Source organism: Buteo buteo, chromosome 4 (genome assembly GCF_964188355.1).
Source record: "Buteo buteo chromosome 4, bButBut1.hap1.1, whole genome shotgun sequence".
Lineage (NCBI taxonomy): Eukaryota > Metazoa > Chordata > Aves > Accipitriformes > Accipitridae > Buteo > Buteo buteo.
The window spans coordinates 37,239,192-37,264,128 of NC_134174.1; the positions used below are offsets into that span (position 1 = coordinate 37,239,192).

The 24,937-nt window shown below is 39.2% G+C and overlaps 1 protein-coding gene across 1 annotated transcript in view; it reads right to left on the minus strand.

Annotated features, from left to right (window-relative positions):
• Positions 1-24,937, minus strand: part of GRID1 (glutamate ionotropic receptor delta type subunit 1) — a 559,848-nt gene that overhangs the window by 321,093 nt on the left and 213,818 nt on the right. The window contains exon 3 of the mRNA XM_075025535.1: positions 13,078-13,362. Coding sequence (XP_074881636.1) covers positions 13,078-13,362 — 285 coding nt within the window. The remainder of the gene's footprint in view (positions 1-13,077; positions 13,363-24,937) is intronic.

The window sequence follows — 24,937 nt, forward strand, 5'->3', positions numbered from 1 at the left end:
AAATTTTTGCCTTTTTTTTTTTTTTTTTCCTTTTTTTTTGGCAGATCCTAGAACAGCACAGTGACTACTGTAGGCCAAGTGGTTTAGAACTCTCTCAGATATGGTTTACTCCATCCCAGTCCACCATACAATATAACAGTAAGTCTTCCTTACATCAGCTGAGAAAGATGAAACACAGACAGTTAATGCACAAAAGGGATTAAACACTGGAATGTTAGAAACAAACCCTTTCCTGAGCAATGGCAGTCATGAGTACTGTAACTTTGTGTCTGATGTTTGGATTACCTCATTTAACAATGTCCGATTAAAGCTTTTAATACCCTTGAATCTTCTGTAAGACCCTTCTCTTTTGGGATTCCCTAATATCAAACCTAACCGAGCACCTGCTGCAGCTGGGTTGATTCTTTGCTGTCTCATAGTTTGCAATTGAGTTCAGAGTGCAACCTCTTGCACAGCAGGAATTTGGAGCTCTGTCTTGTCTTGACTACTTAGTTTTTCAAAATGCATAGAAAAGACTCGAGGCCTCTGCCATATCAGATCGATTTGAAATTGGTCAACAAGATCAACATTATTCAGAACACAAGCAGACTGACAGATGATCACACGAATACAGAGTGTAATCACAGATGCCGTATTTTTCAGGAACCAAGTAAAATTCAACACAAACTGAACAATTCAGTCCATGCATACATGTAGACAGCCCACTGTACAAACAGTTATATGTGTTTCAGTCTGAGGTTATATTTAGCCTTTACAGTCCCTCTATTAAGTCTAAAGATAGAGCACCTGACATATACATGCATTTTGCAGGATAGGGGCTGATACTGTTCCATGGGCCTCCTGGCATGGATGGTATCAGGCTCTGTTGCTTAAAAGTGCCTCATGCAGGTGTTTCCTCACATCAGGCAGACCTTCCTGCAGCAGGATTCGAACCCTGGAGACATCCTGAGTATTTTAGATAGGTTATAAATTCTCCAGTTCCCTTCCTGTGATTACTCATTTATATCTGGATTTCAGGGAGACTATTCACTCATTTAAAGTTACACTGGTACATCGGTTCTTGCATAATTAGAGAAAAAGAAGGTAATAAAGTTTTCATCTTTATTCTTTATTATTTAAACAACCCAATCCATATTTTTTAACTGAAACAAGAAAATAGATCTCAATCTACAAAATAAACTTCCTTCTCTCCTTTCCCCCCAAAATGAAGCTTTTAGTTAATTTTTACACTGTATTTTTTTTTAAATGTACTGCAATGAAGTTGCCGAGTTAGTGAAATTAAGCCCTTCTGTCACCTGCACTACATGGGCCAAGCCCATAAAAGCAAGCAGACAAATCTCACTGCTTTGTAGTTTTCTCTCCTACCACTGAAGTTTAATAAGTATTTTTTCAATCACATCATGTTATAAACCATCAAATGATTTTGATGCAACTGTCTGAAGAGACCTTAAATATCTTATTATTCTCTGACATTACCAAGAAACAATCAAGATTTCTATTATTGCTAATTAGCTAGTTTTCTGTCTGTTACTGTTGCACAGCACAAGTTACTAAACCAGATCCAAAGTGAAAAGGCTAAATTATAGTAATCCAAACAGGAAGAGAACAGGCTGAGATTCCACCAAAAAACACTTCCATCCCTCAGTGACATTACTGCCCTCACATCAATGTAACATCTCCCCACAGCCGGTCTGTGGCACCTGAGAGGGTGGCTGCACTTGCCAAACTCACTTGCCTCTGGGGTTCCAACCCCTTCTGCTACCGTGATTTTGAATTTTGTTCCTTCCTAATGGTGTAAGTAGGATTTGAGAGAAAGAAAACCAAAATACATCTGTCATCAGTACTCGGTCAACCCCACTAATTGGCCAATAATCCAACATTTAAAGTGTCCTTCTTTCTTTGCCTCCCACCCTTCCCACTGCAAGGCTGCCCTTGTTATTGCTGTTTTAATACCGTAACATATTGTTTCACTTAATTACAGCTTGTCCAGACTTATGTGGCTGTACAAGATGGGAGAGAATAAAAGATATAAACCACCACAAAGACTCCCACAGATACTACTTTGTACAGCAGAGACAGAGTATAACACCAAATGTTGCTTGCTAAAGGGAGAGTGTACTTTGGGCACCAGAACTGTCATTTGGAGTCAAATACCTGCACTGCAAACTATTTTTTTTTAAATAAAATTTGATGAGCTCATATATACTTCCATACAAGGTAATCATAACACAGCATCCTTAATGCAGAGCAACAGGGAAGATCTTCACTCAAAATTAAAGCGCACTGCTGTTCCTTCAGCCAACAGGATTTCTATTACACCACAAGTGCCTGGTGGGGTATCCAGTTAGGTGTTGGTGCTCAGGCTGCGCTAACTTATGAACAATGCCAGAATTTGACCTTTAATTATTCTTCCACAGCGGGGGGGATTCATATTCCTACTGACAAAAATAAATGGCAGACAGACAGCTTTTTCCTGTAAAGATTCTGTCATTTGAAGGATAACAGTGATTACAGAGAAGTGTTGGTTCTAGTTAATGGATTATTCCTTTCTTAACAAAGTTCCCTTGATGTTATAATATGGCTTTCAGAAGACAAGATATATCTTAATTCCTGTTAATGGCAATATCAAATATTAATATCAGTGGGCCAAAGCAAAATTACTTTCAAAATCACTGAGGAGTTGCATTAAGACAAATGAGATCTCTGGGCTATGGTCCGTTATGCAAGGAAGGCAATTTTTATTTCGGGGACTGAATATTCCTTAGTCTTTTGGCATAAACATAACAACCATTCTTCCATGGCATAGTTTCTCTATTTTCCTCACTCCGCAAGGGTTCTTTGTCAGGAAGATATTTTGCTGATGATATAAACAAATAGTGGCCAGAGGCAGACCAGAGAAAATCACGATCACATTGGAAATGAAATTCAAGCCAGCCATAATATGTACCAGAGCTGAATTACTATCCTGAGTTCCCTTACATGTCTGCTATGCGACAGCTGAAGATTTATCCAGCCAAGGGTTTGATTCTTACTGATAGATGAGATAGGCTGCTGGGAAACGGGGACCATCAACAGCTCCTGACCCTGTAAGGCCTTCCAAATTGATGAACTGAACTACTGTCTCCAAATAGTGTTTACAGTAGCTATGCTTCCATTCAGAGCTCTTCCATCGCACGGAATCATCAATGAAATTATTACAAGGGATGTCCCCACTCAATTTTCATCTCTTTCTTGAAGCCCTCCACAATTCTCCCATATGTTTTTGTTAGAAACAGCTTATTTGGTTCCTGATTACTAAAGTGAGCTTCACAAAAACAAAATACCCAGCATTAAAAAGGATCTCTGTAGGACTCAATGTTCCCCAGTAATGAGACTAATCCTATTTATTCAATTTGTACACAAAAAATAATGCATTATTTCCATTTAAACAAAAGCTATAACAACATGATGAATATTAAATCACTCTCCAATGGAACTCAGACATCCAGATTACATTCCTAATGGGCTCTGACTGAATAATCCAAACTGCGAAGCCTTTTTTCCTCCGCTTTTTATTTAATTCTTCACAGTCTAATGATGCATTTGCTTCTAAAATGATTGAAGTAACTCTTAAAATAACTCCCAAAGCAACAGCTCTAAATATTAAACACACCAGAACATAAATGCAGAAGGCACAAAGGGCCTGCACAGCACAATTCAGGGAAGAGCAACACTCCACCACCTTTGCATGCCTCTGGCTGGGAAGGGAACACGGCATAGCTGTGGACAGCTAGCTAGACGTTAAAAACAAGTTTTGGAACCTTACTGAAATCAAAGTAAGATGCCTAGTTTGTAGTCAAACAAACATCTTAGCGGTCCAACACTCCCCACGTCTCTGCAATTTTCATACAATGGAACAAGCACAGCTACCTTATCTTGTAGGATGATGCATTAAACCGTAAATTGCTCAGATGCTATGATAAAAGAACTTCACTAAATAGATAGTTTAATGTAAAGTCATAAAGGTAGTATATAACACAGGTGGCTCCAGTATTAAGTAAATGTACAACTTGGGGTTCTGCTTTGAGCTCAGACAACTCCAAGTGCTTTCAGATCTTCATGGTTGAGGGAGTATCCGCAGTTTCACATCAACTACTTCCTGAGACTGAACATTGAGATGGAAACTTGTACAGTACAAATCCCAAGAGTGTTTCACTGACAGGAATTCACATTTCTTCATTTTCTACCATTTCCTGATTTAATAACCTCCTAGGCAGACTATGTAACTTATCTTTGTTTGCATTCACCTCCACCTGAAAAATCAATCAACCTTTGCTTACCCTTCTTGATGATTGCCCCTTTTTTTTCAGCTAAGGAAAAATATCTTGCTTTTCTACTGTTACAAAAAAAAAAATTATCTTGCATTTCCTTAAGGGCTAGGAGAACGGCCCTTGTGTTTGTTTTAATTCACAGTATGAATGATACTTATTTCATATTCCACAAAGATCACTGCAGTACAGACTATTTACAGTCTTAACTTGTCTTTTCAGAAAAAAAAAAAAGGAAAAAAACCAAAATTTGTGGCTTTACATTTTAATGCAATCTTGGATTGCATGGATCAGATCTTTCCAGTTCCCAGACGTTGGAAAAAAGCTGGTTTTGTCTAATAATTTTGCTGTGTTATATATACACAAATGCAGTAGTCCACTGCTTTACAAATATATCAATACATCACAAGCATATGAATACTGTGCAGGAGTGGTAGGAGTGGTAATAGCACGTATTTGTTGATAGCCACACAATATGTACCAAATCATTTTGACCCTCAGGGGTATATAAAAATTACATTCCCAACCATACTTTTCCTCTAAAAAGATTTCAGGAGTTTTACATTCATTGTGGTCCTCAAGATTAATCCCTTCTATGAAGACAATGACTAATAATGCTATCTCTTCTCTAATGTACTCAGTCACCATGCTTTACAAGGAGAGGAGCAACAAAAAGAATCCTTCAGAATATGTTCATTCACTGTTTATCATTGATCAGCAGACAAAAGGAATGGTCCTGGCCAAAGCGCTAGCCCCAGCCTATGGAAAGGGTGCTCAAGAAAGCCAGCAAACCCACAAAAAAGCTTAGCCATAAGAAAGATAAACAAACACAACACAGTATCTAAATACAACAAGCATAAGAAAGAGAAGGAATGAGATTTCCGTCTCAATAAGGATGACACAAAGCAGTGGTGGGAAGCCATGCCAACTCTCAATTGGGTAAACCAAAAAAGAAACCATTTCCATCCAGGAAGGAAGCCAAAGAAGTCCTGCCCAGAGGGGCATCAGAAAGATTACTTGGAGGGACTGGGCAAAGGCAGGAAGGGAGCAGAGGAAATACGTTTCCTTTATTCCACATATGAACTCATTAATATGTTTACACACAAATATATGCACATATGTGTATGCAAGTATACACACACTCCTTTACCACTTTCATTGAAATCCATACATAAATATATATATTTGTATACATATATAGAGAGGAATTCTCTCTCTCTCCCCTACTGCTTTCCATGAAAGACAATAGAGACTGGTAACTTTTTCACCAAAGTGCATTGCATATTGAGATATCTAAATATATTTTCTCAGAATGATGGTGTTACTACTGCCTGAAGCCCTACATACACCCTCCAGGACAGACTTCTATCCTTCCGCTGTTCAATTTCCAGCTATGCATTTATTGAAAAATTTCTAAATGGATGTATAAACAGTCACTCTCTAACAAATGTGAACTAAAGAGACTCCCTTCTGGAATTAGCTCCTCAGATTCCCCGCTCATGTACACAAATCATCCTCACATTTCTCCTCGACATTTTCACATGCCTGAACAAACAGTTTAGCCTTATGCCATGGCTTGAAAAGTCATGAGATTCAAACTACCATCAGTCAGGGAAGGAAAGTCCAAGAACTTAGGACCTTCTGCAGATGACATCTACAATTTTCAAAGACCTCTCTGTTCAAAATGAATTAATTTGCACCTTCCGGTTCCAAGCTGCTGAACTTTGCACTTTCTTTAGACAGTATGTGCTATATTATGAAACATTTCTCTGTTTCAGAATATAAAGGGGAAAAACCAGTCACGAATACCCACTAGTTTCTGCAAAGTTGAGCCTGGAGACCATTCACTAAAATGTTACAATGAGTTGAGAGACAGTAAAGAATGCACAATGAGTGCTTTCAGGACTAGATTAATAATCACTTTTGACCAGATGACTGAGCTGAAAACTGGTGGAAAACTGCTTCTAATAAAGCCTTCATTTAATTTTTTTATGAGCATACCCCCGCATATATACTTCTGAAGTCTTTTAAAATACAAACTGATTTTAAAAAAACTATTTTGAATAAAGATCGCAAGCCTTCTGTTTTGAAAGTGTCACTCCACAGAATTTTGAATTTTTCAAAAGAACTTGCATCCCCTCTTTGCAAAACATTTTTCAAACTATTTGAAAGGTCAAAATTATTTCCTTAACCTGCCTTGAATTTATGAGCAAGACAAGTTGCCTAAAACTGCCCAAACTGTTTGTCCAAAGATCTCTGACTGGCTTCTACTACCATTGAACTTCCAGGTAGGTTATGATAGCACTCATTCAGAAGAAAGGCTTTACCATAACTTTAAGATCATTTGTATATCATACCAGTCATTGCCCTGAAAGTGTTTAGTGAATAGCTTTTATGAGAAACAACCTCTGTCCACTGCTCCCATCCCCTGCTAGTAATTATGGGGTGGGTTAGAGAGGGGGAAGACTTACTTCTGCTATTAGCATGCTTACTCATATACCTTAAAAATCAAAGTACTAAAATTAATTTATAAGTAATAATTTGAAGTGAAATTGACTTACTTTAATTACATATAGCGTTATATACCGCAGTGCATTACTAAATAAAAAAACTATCAAAAATGACAAAAATCCATGCTTAAAGTCGGTCAATTACTTTAAGTGCTGCTACTGTCAGAAAAGTGATTCAAGGATAAATATGAGAACACACAATGCCATTTCTTCAATAGCTTCCAGATCAAATTCAATGTAAAAGTCAAAAGGTCAATTTTTTTTCCTCTACCCCATGGCATTAAAAAATTCCCGTGGGACTTGGGAGAACTTGGCTGAATTCTTTCTTTCCTGGCATCCTCTGCAGCAGTAATGATGATTATATATTATGTTATGAGACACACTCTTTTCACAGGAAAGTCTTTATTTTTTCCAGGCAGAAATTGAAGATTTTATATTTGTCTGTAGTCTAGACATCCAGTATCCCTGGTTATGCATGAATAACTAGGTGGTGCAGAATTTGTGTAGAATAAACACTCAGAGGATTCTGTTCCTTGTTGGATGAAAAGGCGCTTGGGCCCAGTCTATTCCTTCCTTTGTCATCTTATACAGCAGCACCAAAAAACAGAGATGTCCAGGGATTCCCCCTCTAAGTCATTGGTCTTGCAGATTGATGACCATAAAGCAGTTACATTTCTCTGTGCCTGGCTGCTTAAATTCTATACATTTTACCATACAAAGACAGCAATCGCAATTCAAGCTTCTCCGCAACAGTTCCAGCTGGGATGCTCAAACCAACTGAAAAACCCAGGTATTTTTAATAACACATGCAAACTCAACCACAACACATGCAGAAAAAGTCTAACAGTTTCTGGTAGTGTCAGATTTGCTGAATGGGCACATACCAAACATGTGCCATTGGTTCAACACTTCTCAAGCCAGATTCCCTGTATTAAACAAGGCATGCTCACTGGAAAAGCCTGTAGAGAAATATGGCAGCCCTAATGATGTAGCAGCAGTTGTCTGACAGCTGAAATAATGATGCAGAAAGCAAAAGATAGCTTATGTTATACTGACAAGAACAAAAGAAAACTTAAAGACAAATTAAAGCAGGTAAGATGAAAGTAGCTTATGAGCAAATGTTCTACTTTGCTTTTGTTGTGGCGGCCAATGCTTCACATCGCAACTGATTTCCAGTGTTACACGTGGATTGTGTAAAAGCATGCATTTCTCATTTTTCATTACTACATTCTTTTGCAAATTAAATAATTGCAAGAGTAGTGGCCTGCACAAAGGGACCTTTACAAAGGAGAGACCATTCCAGGATCAACAGTTAGTTGTAAAATTATTGATAGTGTAATTCCTGTAACTACCAATCAAGGGTGAGTCCCTTGACAGGTAGGACTCAGAAATAAAACTGCCATGTAATTGCTGTAGGAAACAAAACTTCCCATGAAATTCATCACACTGAGAACAAAGTTCTTTCTACATATCAAGATTCATGAGGAAACACTCAAAATTCATGTGGCATCAATGATCATGACAAAAAAAATAAATATCTCTGATTTAAAAAAAAAATGGATTGAAAATAATTTATAAATCAATAACTTATGGGGTTGGGGGGGGGAGGGGGTCCCCCCGTAGGAACAAAGCTTCATAGATAGATTTGAAAGGTCCAAAATTCTTCAAAAGTTTCTTCTGCAAAACTTTCGTCCACCACTTCTTAACCAGACAATACTCATTTATTAACACCAAAAATTAAGAATAAAATATTACAGCTCCCTTTCACAGGTTTAATACCATTTTCATTGACAAAACAGAGTCATAAAAAAACTGTTTTGTCCTATGTTTTGTAATATGAGTACGTGCGCATGCGTGTAGAAAAGCAGAAAGACTTGATATAACTACAGAGACAAAGTGTTTTTCAACAGTAAGGATTAATCTAGTGAAAACATAGCTATTACTCACATTTCAGAAATATGACTTGGTATTCCTCATCAGTTTCATTTTCACATCCGGCTTCCAAAATCCTTCTCAAATCCTTCCTCTAACCATACATCTGTGTATTTGCTCACCCTAAAAGCATACTTCCAGCTGTTTACTACCCAACCTCATCTTACTGTGGGCAACACCCAGTGCTTTTAACCTATAGTCATTTTAGAGCTTAGTAAGATTCTTTATGAAACTTGCCACGCTACCAATTTTTGTGTCAGAAAATTTGATTACTGATGCTTCTACATCCAAGAGGTCAGCAAAATAAAACATTAAACTTCCCAGCAGGCCTTTACACACACCAATGCAATGTGTGTAGAGGCACAGAAGATGCTCCTGTAGCGGAAAAAGCAATTCAAAACACATCAGTGCATCTGAAGCTTTTTAGGATGACACAACAGATCTGATTTCTGTTGCAGGTTCTTTAACAGGTGGTTAGACCTAGTTCCACAAAGCACCGTCTGACAGCCATTGACAAACTTAGGGTCAATTCATTATTTTTCCCCAGGAAATTAATGTCAAATACCATGATTTATCATGGGATTTTCATAAAGACATTTTGAAGTAAAACAATGCATTTAACGTGACCCTGGTCCCTTGAGCTCTTACTGGAATTGCGTTACTCCTGAATGTGCCATTTAATTCTGTTGCCTGAAGAATTCCTAAAGAAATTTCAAACACCAGTTCAGTCGCACTGAGAGAAAGGTTTTTCTTTCCATTTCACAGATGGGAAAGGGAAGCATAGAGGAGCTAGAAAGCCTTCTCAGGATGATATGGCAAAGAATAGTAGGGACAGAGAGAGGGCTCAGACTGTCTCATTCTGGCCTTGAGCTCCAACAGCTCTACAACACCTCAGCAAGAGAGGAGACTTGTCTTGTCTTAGCTATGACTTACTTGAATCGCTATAGCGCCTAGCCATCATTTTCATATCAGGGAGCAGTCTCATCAGCAGCAAGCTCCCATTGTGATCAATGGGGGGTAGATTTCCATGCATCTTCTGAAATTATGCACCATAAATGAGAGAAGTGGAAAAACAAGGGCTGAGTCATGAAGATGCAGTATTTATATGAACCCTTATCTTATACAAATACAGGAGAACTGTATGGATATGTATCAACTGACCTTTCCCCCATTGGTACTGCTCAGTAGAAGAACAGTGTATCATTCGGAAGAGCTTGAATGCTGCACCTATCAAGTCTGAGGTCCTTGAAAGGTCACTTCTCCAGAACCAAGCTATTACCCATTTCTTGCTATTATCCGTTTCTTCACCCTAAGTGACAAAATCTAAAAGCTGGTTTCACGCTAGGTGGAATGCCACAGTTTGTACCCTGCTTTTACCATTTCCACTTAGCAATCATCTTCTTTAAAACTTCCACATCTTTCCTGTGAAATCTCTCCATTTCTTGTCACAGAATTTAAGGCATTTTACTGGAAAGGACTATATTCTTTCACTGAAATTGTGCATATAGATTTCTATCTGTAGCTTCAGTGTAAAACAAGGCATATTTTATTGTAAGCATAACAATATTAAGGGGCTTGTTAGGCTGTTCAGTGACTACTCTGTATTTCTAATTGCCAAGCCTGTTACTTTTCCTTAATTTAGCCAGTGCAGAAATTATAATCCAAAATGTATGTCTGATAAGGGACAAGTAATTCATGAGGTAAATAATTTTCAGCTCCAGCATAGCACAGCATTACTATAAACATGGGACTTCTTTAAACTGTGCAATGTTATTTTGTCTTTAGAACACTTGACGGCTCTCACAAGGAGGACACCGAGGGGTTGGCTGGTTTTTAGAGATCAGCAGATGGACAAATTAAAACATTACTCAAGGGAATAGTATAACTTCCAGAGAGCAGGTAGAGAAGGACCATTTATTAGAGTAAACCACAAAATCCCAGTGCTGGAAACTCTCCATAATCATAAACACATGTTCTTCAAGTGACCTCTCTCCTCATGGCCAGCAGTCAACTCCAGCACGTTGAGCAGGGAAGCGTTGCTGGAGATGCGTAAGCACGGCTCTGCTGAAGCAAACTAATGAGGGCGATGGGCATGCCCTGGGAGCCAGGCTGCTGTTCCTGAGCTCAATGTGCGATATCCGTGGAACTAGGTTATTTTTTCCCCTATTCACCGATGCCTGCCTAGAGCTGGCAAGGTTCAGCTGGCTTCTTCACGGAAACTCTTCCCACCAAATTCTTATGAAAAAAAATCCTTCTAGGGGGATTAGTGTAAGATGGTTGTCACAGCTGAGAGGAAGAGGAAACAGCACATGGGCAGCTGCAGTACCCAACACGCTCTCCACTGGAAGGAGCAGAATGTCTGCGGCAATTTTCCATCCCCTTTTAGTGTCTGTCTTACTGGTACAGACTGAAGGTCAGTCTGTGGTAAATGGAAAAGATAAATTTGATCATAAACTTAATTTACAGAGTATGTGAATTAAGGGTTTCAGGATTTGGTACTGAGATGTTAACCCTTTGCAGAAGAAGGCAAAGAAACACATATGTACTACTGGAATAAGTGATACCATAGTTCAGGAACCAGGTTTGCTACAAGGGAAAATGGGTTGTAGCAGTTTGCACATAGAGCATCTGTGATGTTATGAGGGCCAGGATTCCCAGGGGTTGAAAGATCCCCAACTCAAGCAGTTTTGGAAGGTTAAAGTTACAAATCAGCAGGAGAGCAACAACAGTAACTATAAAAGGATGTTTGTAAGACACCCTTTTAAGAATTTTTTTTTTTTCCATTCTTGGAATTAACTGTTAAAATAATTTTAACTTTTTAAGCCCAATCCTCTGTTACATAGCAACTTTGTCATCACTACCAGAAGGCCACCCAAAGAACACCTACCACGTACCTTGTGGTTTTTGCTTTCACAGCATTCACTGGTCAAGCATTACATAGGACAGTAATTACATGGCAGTTTATTTGCTGGGTTGCTAGATTTTTGAGTCTACTGATTAACTCCACAAGTATCGCGGCAGCCTTCTCATGCTTAAAATATTTCTATATAACTAAAAGGATGTTACAGCCTCAGTTGGTTTCTCACTTAAAGTCACCCTCATCATCTTCAATCTTCAATTGTTGAAGAAACAGCAAGTGACATCTCTAACAACTGAGAACAGAAAGCTGCACCCAAGACTTTCAGAACTCATTTTTGCTCAGGACCCTTTGCATAGCCTTTTTTTTTTTTTTTTAAAACCAGGAGTAGCCCAACTTCAAAACCAGAGATGTTATTTCTCTCCGATTCACCATTGAAAGCCTGTCATTATATACAGAGAATGCAAATAAAGATCTATTTTGCAGTTGTGGAAGACTATGTATAAAATCTAAACTATATGCACAGATACACACAAGATTATATGTACAACTGCAATTTATTTAACCTTAATTTCCTTTCTTCATATTCTGTTCATAGTAAGTCACCACTCCAAAAACTTACGCGTCACATTTTAAACCAAAAGTGTTTGCAGGGTTTTAAACCACAGCATAGAAAATTTATTTTTTCCCATTACGGATACTATATCCTAAGATGAGAGTGCTGAAAATACTCCATAAACATATGGAACAGTGTTCATATCAGTTGAACAAGGGGGAGGAGAAAAAAAATTATGCACACCGTTCCTTTTCACTCAGAGCTTGGCACGACAACAGATTTATTTTTTCATTGATTCTTTACACCCATCATAAGGTACTAAATTCGCTTGGGCAGAGACTCCTTTTCCTCATGTTTCAGCCCAAAGTAAAAATTTTGCTGAAGGAAATGCATGAGATGTAGTGAAAATGCTAACTCTAACTTTTGGGTTAATGCCAGGAAGTATATCACTGTGAAATTTAGTCCAAATTGAGAATAGTGTGAGGAAGCATGTGAAAAAAAGAAATGGTAATAGCTATTATGAAAAATAATTTTTAAAGACAACAGTACTCAGCTTTGATAGAAAGTGTTTTCTGGGAACGGGTAGAGGCCGTGTTGAACTTCCTCGCACAGCTACGTGACCCCTGCCAATCAATGTCAACACTTTATTAATATTTTACTGAAAAAGTGCAAGATGATTCAAACTTCAGCTGTCTTGGTAGGTGTTGCTAAGCAACTTTGCTGCTTGTCTGAGAACTAGTTTTCACAGCAACCTTTCCTTTAAGCCAAAGGCCTGCGTCCACTTGAAACACTTTCCCCTTTGTCAGTGAAGAACCCAGCAAGCTATATTCCACCCCTTCCTTTATATTTTCCTCTCCATCTCCCAGTTAAGCAGAAATCAATTTAATAGTCTCTGAAATCCTCCACTTCACTTACCATAATCGCTGTCATAAAACACTATGAATTTCTGCCACCGCAGCTCCGTGACCAGTTTCAGCATAACATCGTTGAGGCGGACCGGTGGCCGGGCGGCCAGCGTGTACTCCTCTTCCTCCAGGCTGGGGTTCAGGTGGCAGGCTGTGCGTGGGGAGCCTCCCGTGTTGCGCTGTACAAAAAGGTGTGGGATGTGCATGGCATCCGTCAGGGACTGCAGGGCGTTGGCCGAGGCACAACCAGTGGACGTCACTAAGGCTAAGATCCCCAGGGTCATCAGGTCACAGGCTGGAGAAGGCAAGAAATAAAGCAGGGTTAGGACAAGCACAACAATTCCTTCGACGAGCCTAGGTGCCAAGACGGGAACAAGATGGGCTTTACCCTTGCCATTAACACAGAGCTGAAATGATTTATATTACCGTATCAGCTGAAGCCTTTCAGAGTTACGTCCTGTACCTTTACAGTAGGAGACAGTATCTGCAATCTGTACTGATAAGACAAAGTTGAGGACAGATAACATTACTACTGTCATTTCTTCAGACAGGAGCCTGTGCAGATGGAGATTACAGCCCTTGCTTCAGGTCACTCGCGGTAGAAGCAGGAACTGAACTGCCATCTTTCAGAACCCACTTCACTGCCTTCACCTCTTAATCTTTGCTGTGCACATTGGATGAAGACTTTGGACAGCAAAGAGCAATTTCAGTTTCAAGAATTTGTCTTATACAACAGAGTTTGGAAGGCTTTTTAAATTGATGAAAAAAACATTCACACTGTGTGTCTCAGAGCAACAGAAAAACAACAAAGGCACTTGTTAGAATGAAGGCAACTGTTGAACGACTAAACAATTATTAACAACGCTGTAGCTGTCTTCAAAAAGATCTGGAAAAGCGCATACCATTTAAAAACACAGCATATACATTTGCACTCATCTGCTTCTGAGAAGGAAGCATCAGGTGAGTTTGAGACACAGGCGGCGCAGGTCGGGCAGCCCCGAGCAGAGCCCTGCGCAGCCTTGCTCTGCGGCTCAGGACTCCCAGGACTCCTCCGGGTAGGACAACCTTGATATTCGGCTGGGGTTGGAAAATGTTTCCAGCCAAGGCCCCCAGCTATAACCCAGCCTTTATTTACTCAGCGGTGGTGGTGGCAAGACTGTGAAAAACTATAAGGCAGCTCTCGATGCCCGTTTTTACTAACCCTCTTGAATAAGCAGCAGCAAAGCTGGCCCCTGGGCGCTCGGGTACAGGGAGGGCTCACAGGTTCGCGCTGCACCAGCCCTGAGGGTCCCCCAGGGGCCCTGGGCACTTCGTCCTACTCCTCTCCTCCTTTGAAGAGGGCTGGGGGCAAGCTCAGGGTTTCAGCAGCTGTTTCGGTCCCTGAGCAACCACCTGCACAAGCACAGCCTGCCCAAAGGGAACCAGCCACTCCGCTTCCCCGGGACAGAGCCCTGCTGTAATAACGCCAAACGTGAGGTGACCGGAGGGAGCTCCACAGTCCTCCCTGCAGTCTATGCGACCCTGCTAACGGTGGATAAAGGAAAGAGCCTCTGGGGGGTCATTCGGAGCCCCTCCGGGACATGCAGGGTGGCTGAACAGAAAACTCAGTTTCCAGCTGGAGAGGGGAGGCCGCCCGCGCCGGTGCTTCCCTCCTCCGAGGCGACGGCCTTGGCGCGGCCTGTGAGGGAGCGGGCAGCCCACGGGGGAGCGGGCGGCCCACGCGGGGCACGTGCTGCGGGACCGCCGGGGCACGTGCTGGGTCTGGGAACGCAGGAGAGACGTGCTGCCACCCTGTCACTGACCCGCCGCCTCTGATCTCCAGGGGAAACGGACTGAGCAGAAGGGTAGAAAATGGAGCACGAAGTATGAAAAGGATTCACTTGTCCTCCTCTAAACGCTTTTAAGTATACCTCCACTTTCAGAGGCCAAAAAGTCAAGGGGATGGGGCAGATTATGAATAATTAATAGTAATTTAAAGTTAATTATCAATTAATATTAATTACATAAGGCCACAGTAATTAAATATATAAAACTGTTCCTAATGAAACCAACGAACCATTTCACCAAATATCTTCTCAGACCAGAGAGAAAATAAATATATTTCACTTTGATATGGGATAACAGAAAGAAAATGTTTGATCTTCTCTATGCACAGAACATTCAACATGTATCCTAATGCAACAGACAAAGATGAAGTGCTTTTAAAATTATTTCCTTGATGGTCTTTACAATAAACATATGTCAGCTGCATTATCTAAATTTACTCTGTGTTGATTATAGTTATATGAAATTGTTCTTTGTTTTTCCTGAGAGCTGACCTGATTTAACAGCAGGGAGGCATTACATTTGCCAAATGGGAGACCCAGGTTCGGGAACAGATTTGATTTCCCAGGCTTCTTGCCAGAGAAAACTGAACATGTCATACAGGTAATTTATTTAGTCACAGTAGGGGAGGGAACAGAGAAGTGGGAACAGAGGGAGAGAACAGCAGAGCTGAGCTACAAACCCCTGCAGAGATCACCAACCAGTGAGCTTTGCTGTCACCGAGGGTGAGAGAAGTAAGCCACGCGGGTCTGCAGAAAGAACAATTTACTTGCAAAGCAGACAGAAGGAGAGAAATAACAAAGCCCTTTCTGATGGGAGGCTGCATTCAGAAAGTCACTTATTTGTGGAATACAGAGCTGATCACCAGTTGTATAACAAGAGAGAACTTCATTCAGCGGTTGACACTAATCAAAAGCTGCTCACTTATTAGCAGCAAAAAGACCAGAGATGTGACAGACCACAGCAAATGGGCCCCCTTATCTCCCAGCACAGCCCACCGAACACGGCTAAAATATCTCAGCAAAGACTGTTCTGGTTGAGGCATTTTGCCAGTGTTTTGTAGTTTGTGTCAACGGGTTAAAATGAAGAATTAGTCAATACACTTCTACATTCTGATATTTTGTCAATTGATTATGTTCTGCCTGAAAGCATATGCTACGCAGTAAGTGTTATCTCCTCTTGCCTCTCTGTTTTGAGATAGCATAGCAGGCAATAAAAAACTGGAATGACTAAGGGAAAAAGATTTCATATTTTCTGAATTGCTTTCTTTAGTCAAATTACAAAATGTGAAACAGAACGTCTCATATTTCTAAGAGAAGTCTTCCACTATATAAAAATACAATGGATTCCAATAAGTTCAACCTCTCCACACTTATTAAACTGAAAGGTGAGAATAAGCTTTTAGCACGTAAAGAAGCAAAGTATTACTTTCTACATGAGTAACACAATGGGGAACAACTACCTAACAGACTCCAATTTGTTAAAAAAAAAAAACATTAACCCTTAAGACATCTTGAAATTTCTTAGCAAGAGAATATTCAAGGACTATACAATTCCAAAAGAAAACTCTGGTGACAATTTTTTTAGGATTTTCCCCCACATGCCCGTACTTCCTCGTACACAAACCTTTGACATGAGAGAAGATGTGTAATTTCCTGGTTTATTTCATACTAGCTATGGATTTTCAGCAACAATGTCCCTGACAATGTGACTAAGGAAATCGCTAATTCTGTATGTCAGTTGCAGCTTCATAAGCACTCCAAAGAACCTGCAATTTTTGCCCATGAATTTCATAACCCCCATCTTGATTTCCTGAAAGCTGAAATACAAAGATTTGAAGTGCCTTGGCTCACATCAACCTACTAACATAATGGAAATGGGAACCAAAACACCTTGAGATCTTTAGTGATATTTAATTACTATAGCTGTAGTTACAACATTTTCATATTTATCTATCCTGTAGATAAATTTACATAGATAAGTTTCAGAAAATAAAGCTTTTAAATTATTTGTTCCACAGATAAAAAGACACAATGTTCTAGCAAACCTGCCTCCAGATTTCACTGCTATATGAATAGCAATAGTTATTAGTTTACTGTACCGAATGCCTTCATCGCCATCAGGCTTCATTTTAAGAAGATACCAACATCCTACAAATCATACAGTAAGAAATGTGCATGTTAACATGACGAAAACATGAACATCACCATACCTAAAGAATGAATCTGCATTCATCTATTTAAGCACATTAAATTGTGTCATGGTAGTTGTTCATCAACGTTGGCCTCCATCAACAGACCATCTCTCAAGCTTATGCTTGGATTTCACTGAAGTTTCCCACATTATTGATTAAACCAGTTTTTAGTTGTTTCAGTGAAGTATCTCTCCTAATCTATTCATTTGAAGTCTGTTTTCAGACACTCCCCTTTCCACATCTGCTTGACATTTTACATCTTTAACTGTTATTCCCATTACAGAGTTCCATGAGACACTGTCTATTCTCTTCTCCATCTATTGCCTTGGTTTTTTCCATTTAGCTTCTCTGTGTCACCTCTGTCATGATGAGGGCAGAAGTAACATGGGTTAATTTATTTGGGGCACCTTCTAACATCCATTTGTCTAAATTGACTCTTACATCACAGCAATACATACTAAACTTCTCTCTCACTCTGTGACCCACATCTCTAACTCCAGTCATATCCCACTAAGACCATACTTAAGCCTGGAAGAGCAACTAATATTTTTCAGACTGCACCTTCTCCATATATCCTTTTTAATCAGTGGGACTCCTCATCGCAGGTGAGATGATGCAAGAATTCTGCTTTGCTACAATCATGTTTAAGATCTTGCTTTTCTACCATTGCCTCATGTATTGCCATCCTATTTCTGAAGACAGGTGCAGATGGCAAAGTCCTGATTTGACACCATCTTCATGAGGATATTTGCATTAAGGGCTTTAGCTTGGATCTCTCTGTAATTAAATCCATCTCTCTCCTCAAACTGTAGGGAATCAAAATACTTCAAGAAAAACTGTTATCTTGCTCCTGGCAACATGACAATGTGACCATCTTTCAGTCTCCCTTTCAATGGTTTCCTATTATTCAGAAAAGGGTAGAAACTTGTTCCTTTGTTTCCACAATTATCGATAGACCAGCTGCCACTCTAATTTCAGATCTAACAATATATCCACCTACTAGCACTCACACTGCCTCTTCAAACTTCAATGCTTTTCTGTCTCTCACTTCTGTATATCACTATAGCTGGTCCTACCCACTTTGGACACCATCTGATCATATTTGATAAATCCTCTCTGAATTATTTTTTATTTTTACTTGAAATTTTTTCTTCTTCTTCAGTTTGATTAACCCTTAGGAGCTCTTTACTGCACTGCAAATGGAGAATCAACCTAATCACAAATAACTTGCATTTTAAAAAAAAATCACTGTTTGAAAATTGAGAGATTGCTGCCTCTTTGCTCAGAAAGATTTTCAAATTAAGGAAAGAACTTCAGATCCGGCAAGAGAATAGAAATCTAGCCACACTGCATGTACCTGATATTTCTGGTGTAGTACTCTGCAATGAAATGATTAACAAAGTTGGCACTTAAGTGTTCGTAATTAGGTTTCAAAGCTACCATCCTGCTGAGATGAGGGACTTCATGCTTGCCTTAGTACTATTGTCTTAGTCAATCTGGCAGAAAACTACTTTTTCACATCGTTTATCTTCAAAAACCAGTAGGGAAAAAAAATTAAAAATCATTTTATCATTAAAACATCAAATTCCAGAAAACATAGCAAATTCGGGGGGGACGACACAACTGGATCTATTTTGGGAACCTAAATCCTAATATTCCATGAGATTATCAAGGCCTGTAATTTATTCTGCTGAAAATGCATAGTTTGCAAATCTACCAACTGGCCTAGCAAGCAGATACAGAATATCATGTGCTATATACAAATAAACATACAAGGAACTAGCTATTGTATTGTTCATGTGTACAAAATTTAACAACCAGTTTGGTTCATTAGCCAATTCATATATATAAACAGATACACATAACAAAAGTTTTGGGTGAAACACTAGAATAGTGAAGAGCTAGGAGATAAAAATATATCCGTTCAGAAAGCTGATAAGCTGTATCTTTAATCAGGATGTAAGGTCTGTGGGAAGCGCATCCATAGAGGTATTTTTAAATTAAATGGAAAAAGTCCTTCTGGGCAGTTTGTCTGGAGCACAGAGATGAGATAGAAAGGATGACAACACAAGGAGAAAGACTGCAGCCCACCAAGCAATACTTCAAAATCAAGAGAATGATGATACAATTCCTTCAGCTAAAACCAAAATAACACAAACCAGAGAAGTGAGTGTTTCCACGCATATCTAAACAAAACCCAAATGTTTCTACTGTAGTACACAAGAAAATTCTATGAAGTCAGGGCACAAACTTATAGCCATTTCAGTCACACAGAAAAACGGCAAAAGACTATTACCGATCCACATTTTAATTCTCTTCAGGCCTCACAAGGCCTTTAAAATTTAAATGCTTCAGTCCATCAGGCAGACAAAATTATAGACTAATCTTATTAATATCACTGAAAATGCTTCTATTAAAAATATTGTTCTATAGAAAGATTCACTCCTATTGGTGAATTAAGGACAACACCAAAATTAGTCATCTAAGCATGCACTCAACCTGATGCTTCAGTAAATGGGGTTTCCCAAAGAATATCTTTTCCTTTACTTGACATTTTATGATGTTTGCTTACTCTTCAACTTCTTTCATTAACTGAGAAAGGCAGTTCATAACGAATTTGCATCATTGGCAACTAATGTCATGCTATGCAGTTGTCTTTCCTTTGGATACTCAGCAATAAACATTTTTCTTTGTTTCATCTCTGTAGTTTTTACTTACCTTTATGTTCGTACTTACACTATGTTTCTTCAAATAACTAAGAATTTATCATTTTTATTATGAAAAGTCTACAGAAAGCTATAGTTACTTTTCACAGAGTAACTGTTAATACAGAGAAAAGGTAACATAGACAGCAAAAATCTTTTATGTAGCACTTTTATTGCTGTATCACCTTATACGTAGTGAAGATGAATATTTCTTACTCCATTACACAGACCTTCATCAAAACAAAATGCACCTTAAAACAAGAAAGCAAATTCACAATTAGTCCACTGTGTGGTTTGATGCAAAAATCAAACCAACCAAAACCCCTACCTATCCCAACTTAGATGTGTACGTTTTTTGGATATAACATTTGAGAACAGTAAATATTTCCTCCTTCTCATTTAATTAGCTCTTCTTCTGTATCTGGGACGAGGATACAGGCATTCTTAGATCCCACAGTCCTTGATGTGATTATTTTGGAAGCCACAGGAAAGTCTGACATAGCCTCACCATAGCTCCTGATGGCAACTGTGTTCCCCCGCTTGCTAGCATTCAGAGCCCAAATGTGATGCCAAGTCTTCCACCAAAGATGAGAATTTCAAATCAGGAAAGTATTCCCCATGCATAATAATGCATCGTGAGAAGGGTCTTGGAGAGCATCTGTGACCAGCCCAGCATTCAAAATACAAACGCAGCCACTGACTAATACTGCAGACTCTCTTGCAATAAGTAAAAACAAATAAATAACCAATCTGAGAACCAAAGAGGACAGAACATGCCTGGAGTTTGTCAGATAGATAACATTCTTGCTGGGCCTCACAGAAACATGATATAAACTTAAAACAAAGGAACCATGTACCCAACACAAAGACAAAGCAAACTCTAATGTTTGCCTCCTCAAACCTCCTGTTTTCTAGAGTCTCACATCAAACAAACCTCCCTTTGTGTGACCTTTTTCTAAAGTCATGAAACCCACATTGGGAAGAATTAACAACAAATCAGTGCAGGGCTCTCTCCAGCTCCAAGAAGCCAAGCGCACCTTCTCCTGCCAGCTCGCAAGCTCAAGAAAAGCTTCAAAATCTGACACACACACCATATTGCCAGAGCATTTCTGGACAAGATAATGATACTTTCCTTGTGTGAATACGTATCATGTAAGGTCCTTAATAAATGATTGGCAACAGCAACAAAACCTGGGGCCATGGTCCCTAAAGTCACAGAGTTAACAGCGCCAAAGCTAAAAAAAAGTATAAGCCAACCTGTAGCAGAATCATTAGCATCTATGTGTGGATGAGATAATGCCAGTGAGGCACGGACTACCACTAAAACTCTATGAAAATTGGCGAAGCTCATTGCTGACCTGTGGCAGGCTCGAATTTTTCCTTTTAGTGCAACTATGTAGGAAACACAGTATTTGCCAGCAGTGGAATTGCTATTGTGAGTGCTCCATGGGGTTTTTTTGCTACTTAGTCTCCTAATAACTACAAAATGATTACACTAGATAATATATTGAAAAAACTGAATAATTACCATTTAGCCTGTTTCTGAATTCTTTCTCCATCCTTCATTCTCTCTTTTTTTCTTAGAAAACACAAGATAAGGGAGTCTTAGGTGGTTTTCCTTAGCAACACAATCTTAGCAACTGAAATAAGACCAGCAAGTCAGTTGATAAACACTTTCTTTTTTTTCGCTTTAGAAAATCTTATCATAAATTGTATCGTAAAGTCCTATAGCTGGACACTTCAGTCTCCAACTTGGGTAAAATTCTCAGGAGGCCAGCTCAAAGGACTTTGTGATCCAAAAATTAGATACGCATCATCACTTACATTTTCTAAAATAATGGTGATTATTTCAGTAGGCCATCAGTTATGAAGAAAAGATTCCAGACAACCAGTACATAAATTCAAGAAAACCAGTACATGCATATATCAGTGTGCATATTTAAGTGTACACCTAATCAGTATATCAGAATTTCCCTGACAAAGCAGCATCTGAAAAACACCTCAAAAGCTAAAGAAAGCATGAGATTTTGACACGTTTACTGAAAAATTGTCGGGAAAAGTGTTATTAAAGATCCTCCCCCCACTCTTGGGCTTCCTTTTTATTGTTTTCCCAGCATTCAGCAGCCTAAGCTGAACAAGAAGGAGGAATAGGGGGAAAAAAAAAAAAAAAAAAAAAAGGAATGGCTTTTTAGATATATTTTTCCTAGGTTTTTTCCTCCAGAAACATGTTAACCATTACTCACAGAACAGAGGCACAGGGGCAATATTGCCTTCCTTGTGCTGCTTTGCCCACACTGCCTGTTTACCTCTTCTGGGGTCAGAAGCTGGAACCCCATCTCCTTTGTGTCACTTCTTGGAGTGCTAACACAGCACCTTGTTACTGGCTGCATAGGAGAAGCAGTATTTAGATCTTCAACTTGCTTTCAACATAAGCTTTACTACCTGATGTCTTGTGGGCCAATTCTCAGCATGTATAATCTGTCAGAGCTCCCCTGACATTATCAGAACCATCCTTTACCTCTAAATAATAGTCACTGTGTCTTGTTTTCTCCATTACCCCCATGGTTCAGCATTTTCAGTAAACTGCCATTGCTGGCTTGCACACACACAGACAGATCACCTCGTTTTGGTACAAAGGCTGCAAAACACTTTTATTTTATAGGACCTATAGTGAACACACAAAATTCCATAAATCCTTCCCTAGAATGCATATTGACTGCAACAACTGGAGGTTTAAAGCAATTTCCCTGGAAAAGCAAACCAAAAAGACATTTTGGTGCATGACAACATTCTTTGTGTCAGTATCAACCCCCTAAATGACTAGCTGCCATCCTGGAAAAGTTAACCAGGAGCAGGAAGAGGAGCAATCTAGACCACTCTTTGGTTCACATTTATGCAGATAAAGAAATTATTTCACAATGGTAAGTAATATACCATGGAGACAGAAAGCAGTTATCAAAACTAGAGTTGTGGCTTTCATTTAGTTTGTGGGAGCGTATTAACAGCTCTTGTCAGTCTTTAACAGTCTAAAACAAAACATGAAAATCCTCTCACACCAAGCACACAAGTAAAACTGCTCTACCAGCAAAGCAGTTTAGTTTCCATACAACTGAGTGATGCCATCAAGTGGTCAACAAATACACCAGTTGTTTTCCAAGTAAAGTTTTGGGGTTAATCTTCACTGAATAGGCTACATTTTTGCCTTGAAAAGCTATCACTATGAAATTGGTAGAAGGCATACACCACTGATAAAAGTGCGTTAATTGACAGCACTAGTGACAGATAAGCGATGGCCTTATTTTTACAGAAGACAGACCCGATACTGCTCTCTAGCTCCTCCAAAGAAGGTAAGAGTCTCCGAGAGCAGAAACAGCTTTCTAGCTAATAATCGGCTTTATAGCCGAGTTTTGCTATTGGTTTTGCAGCTGGGTGGATATGGAAGACCAAACCAGGAAAGATTGCATAATGTATGTATTAAAAAAAATTAAACATTTTTTAGACAACAATTTAACAATGTGAGTGGTTAAGGATGTGAAACATCACGGAATTTAAACATTTTCTAGTTTTTCTGAATTAATAATAATAATTTAAAAAAAAATCCTTAAAGCAACTAAATAGTACCTTGACAGTACAGAAATTCTCCAGAATAACTGTACTTCTGTTTCCCCAACAAATATAATTTCATTAGAAATGGTTTTCTCCTGGAATCATAGCTTGGCATGATATTTAAAAATGTGGATAAGCATTTCTGGTAATTTTGAATAGGGCATGGTTTTACAGAGCTATACATTAATCACAATGGCATCAATACTATTTTAAGGCACTAGGTGGAACTGAACTAGCTTTGACTTTTTTTTTTTTCTTTTCCCCCTTCAACACTAGTTCTGAGGTAGAATTAACTGCAAACCATCTCAATTATTCACGGGACATAATCAACTGCTTTTCTGAAAACTGCATATTTCTGTTCTTAGCAAGTTCTTCAATAATCATGTTTTCTTTTGCCCTTCAACACAGAATAAACTGCACTTTCTCACCCTCTGCTTCTTTCACCTGCCTTTCGTTACAAATCATAATAATATAGAAGTATTTTTTCACACCTTCATTAGCATTCTACAGGGATGCTTGACTTTGCCACCACCTTTGAGACTATTTTACATGTACACGCTGAGTATTATTTTAACAGCAGCGTGGCTCAGGCTCAGTTCCGGCACGCACATAAGGAAAACACTCTCCTGCCATTTACAAAAAGCAGTCAAATGCAGTAACTGTAGACAAGCTGATAAAACCTCTCAGTTCTTTGGTACCGAGAAATTCATTTGGATTCTGAGCAGTATCGACAAGAAAGGAACATGTTAGCCCTGCTTGCCTGTCTAATTAGCAGCAGCGATACATATGCACAAAAAGTGCCAATAGAAACTTCAATCGTCGCCACCGCCCCCCCTCCAAATTATTCTCCTTTCTATTATGCCTTATGCTTAAAGCAGGAGGGATGAACATCAGTCTAAGCATCGCGACATTGCTTCCCAACTAACTACAAAAGATTTTTCTATTCTGCTGTTTCCCCAGCACATTAGGGGCACGTGCCACTCACTGCACAATCCTATTCACCCAGAAATTTTAAGCAACCCAAAGCACTGACGCATGATCTCTTTTCCATAACCAACCTGCCACTGTGCCTCAGTAAAATACCTACTTGAAAACAACAAATTCAAACAGCTACAAACATCACTCCAAAGCAGCATTTCACGTCCTCTGACCTAAACTTTAAGCAGGAGACTTAAAAGGGACCCTCTGGGGTATATATAATACTATAAGAGCTGCTGCATTACGAGAAGCTAAATATTACAAGACCCAAGGTAAATTCACAAAAGCTACTGTTGCCTCATGCATGGACAGCAAGTTCCGTTCTCCAATGACCCACTCAAGAAATGCACAGCCCTAAAACGTATCCTTATCATCCTGTCTATGCTGGATTTCCACCCTCTAATAGCTGTTTGTTCTACTAGCAAAGTGGACAGCAATATTATGCAAGGCAGATGAGACACAAGAAATCAATTCACGTAGCTGGGGAAGCACACCCATGGTGAAGGAGCCAACTTATCCAAACAACATTCATTTATTTATGCCAACTGCTGAAAGACTTGTAG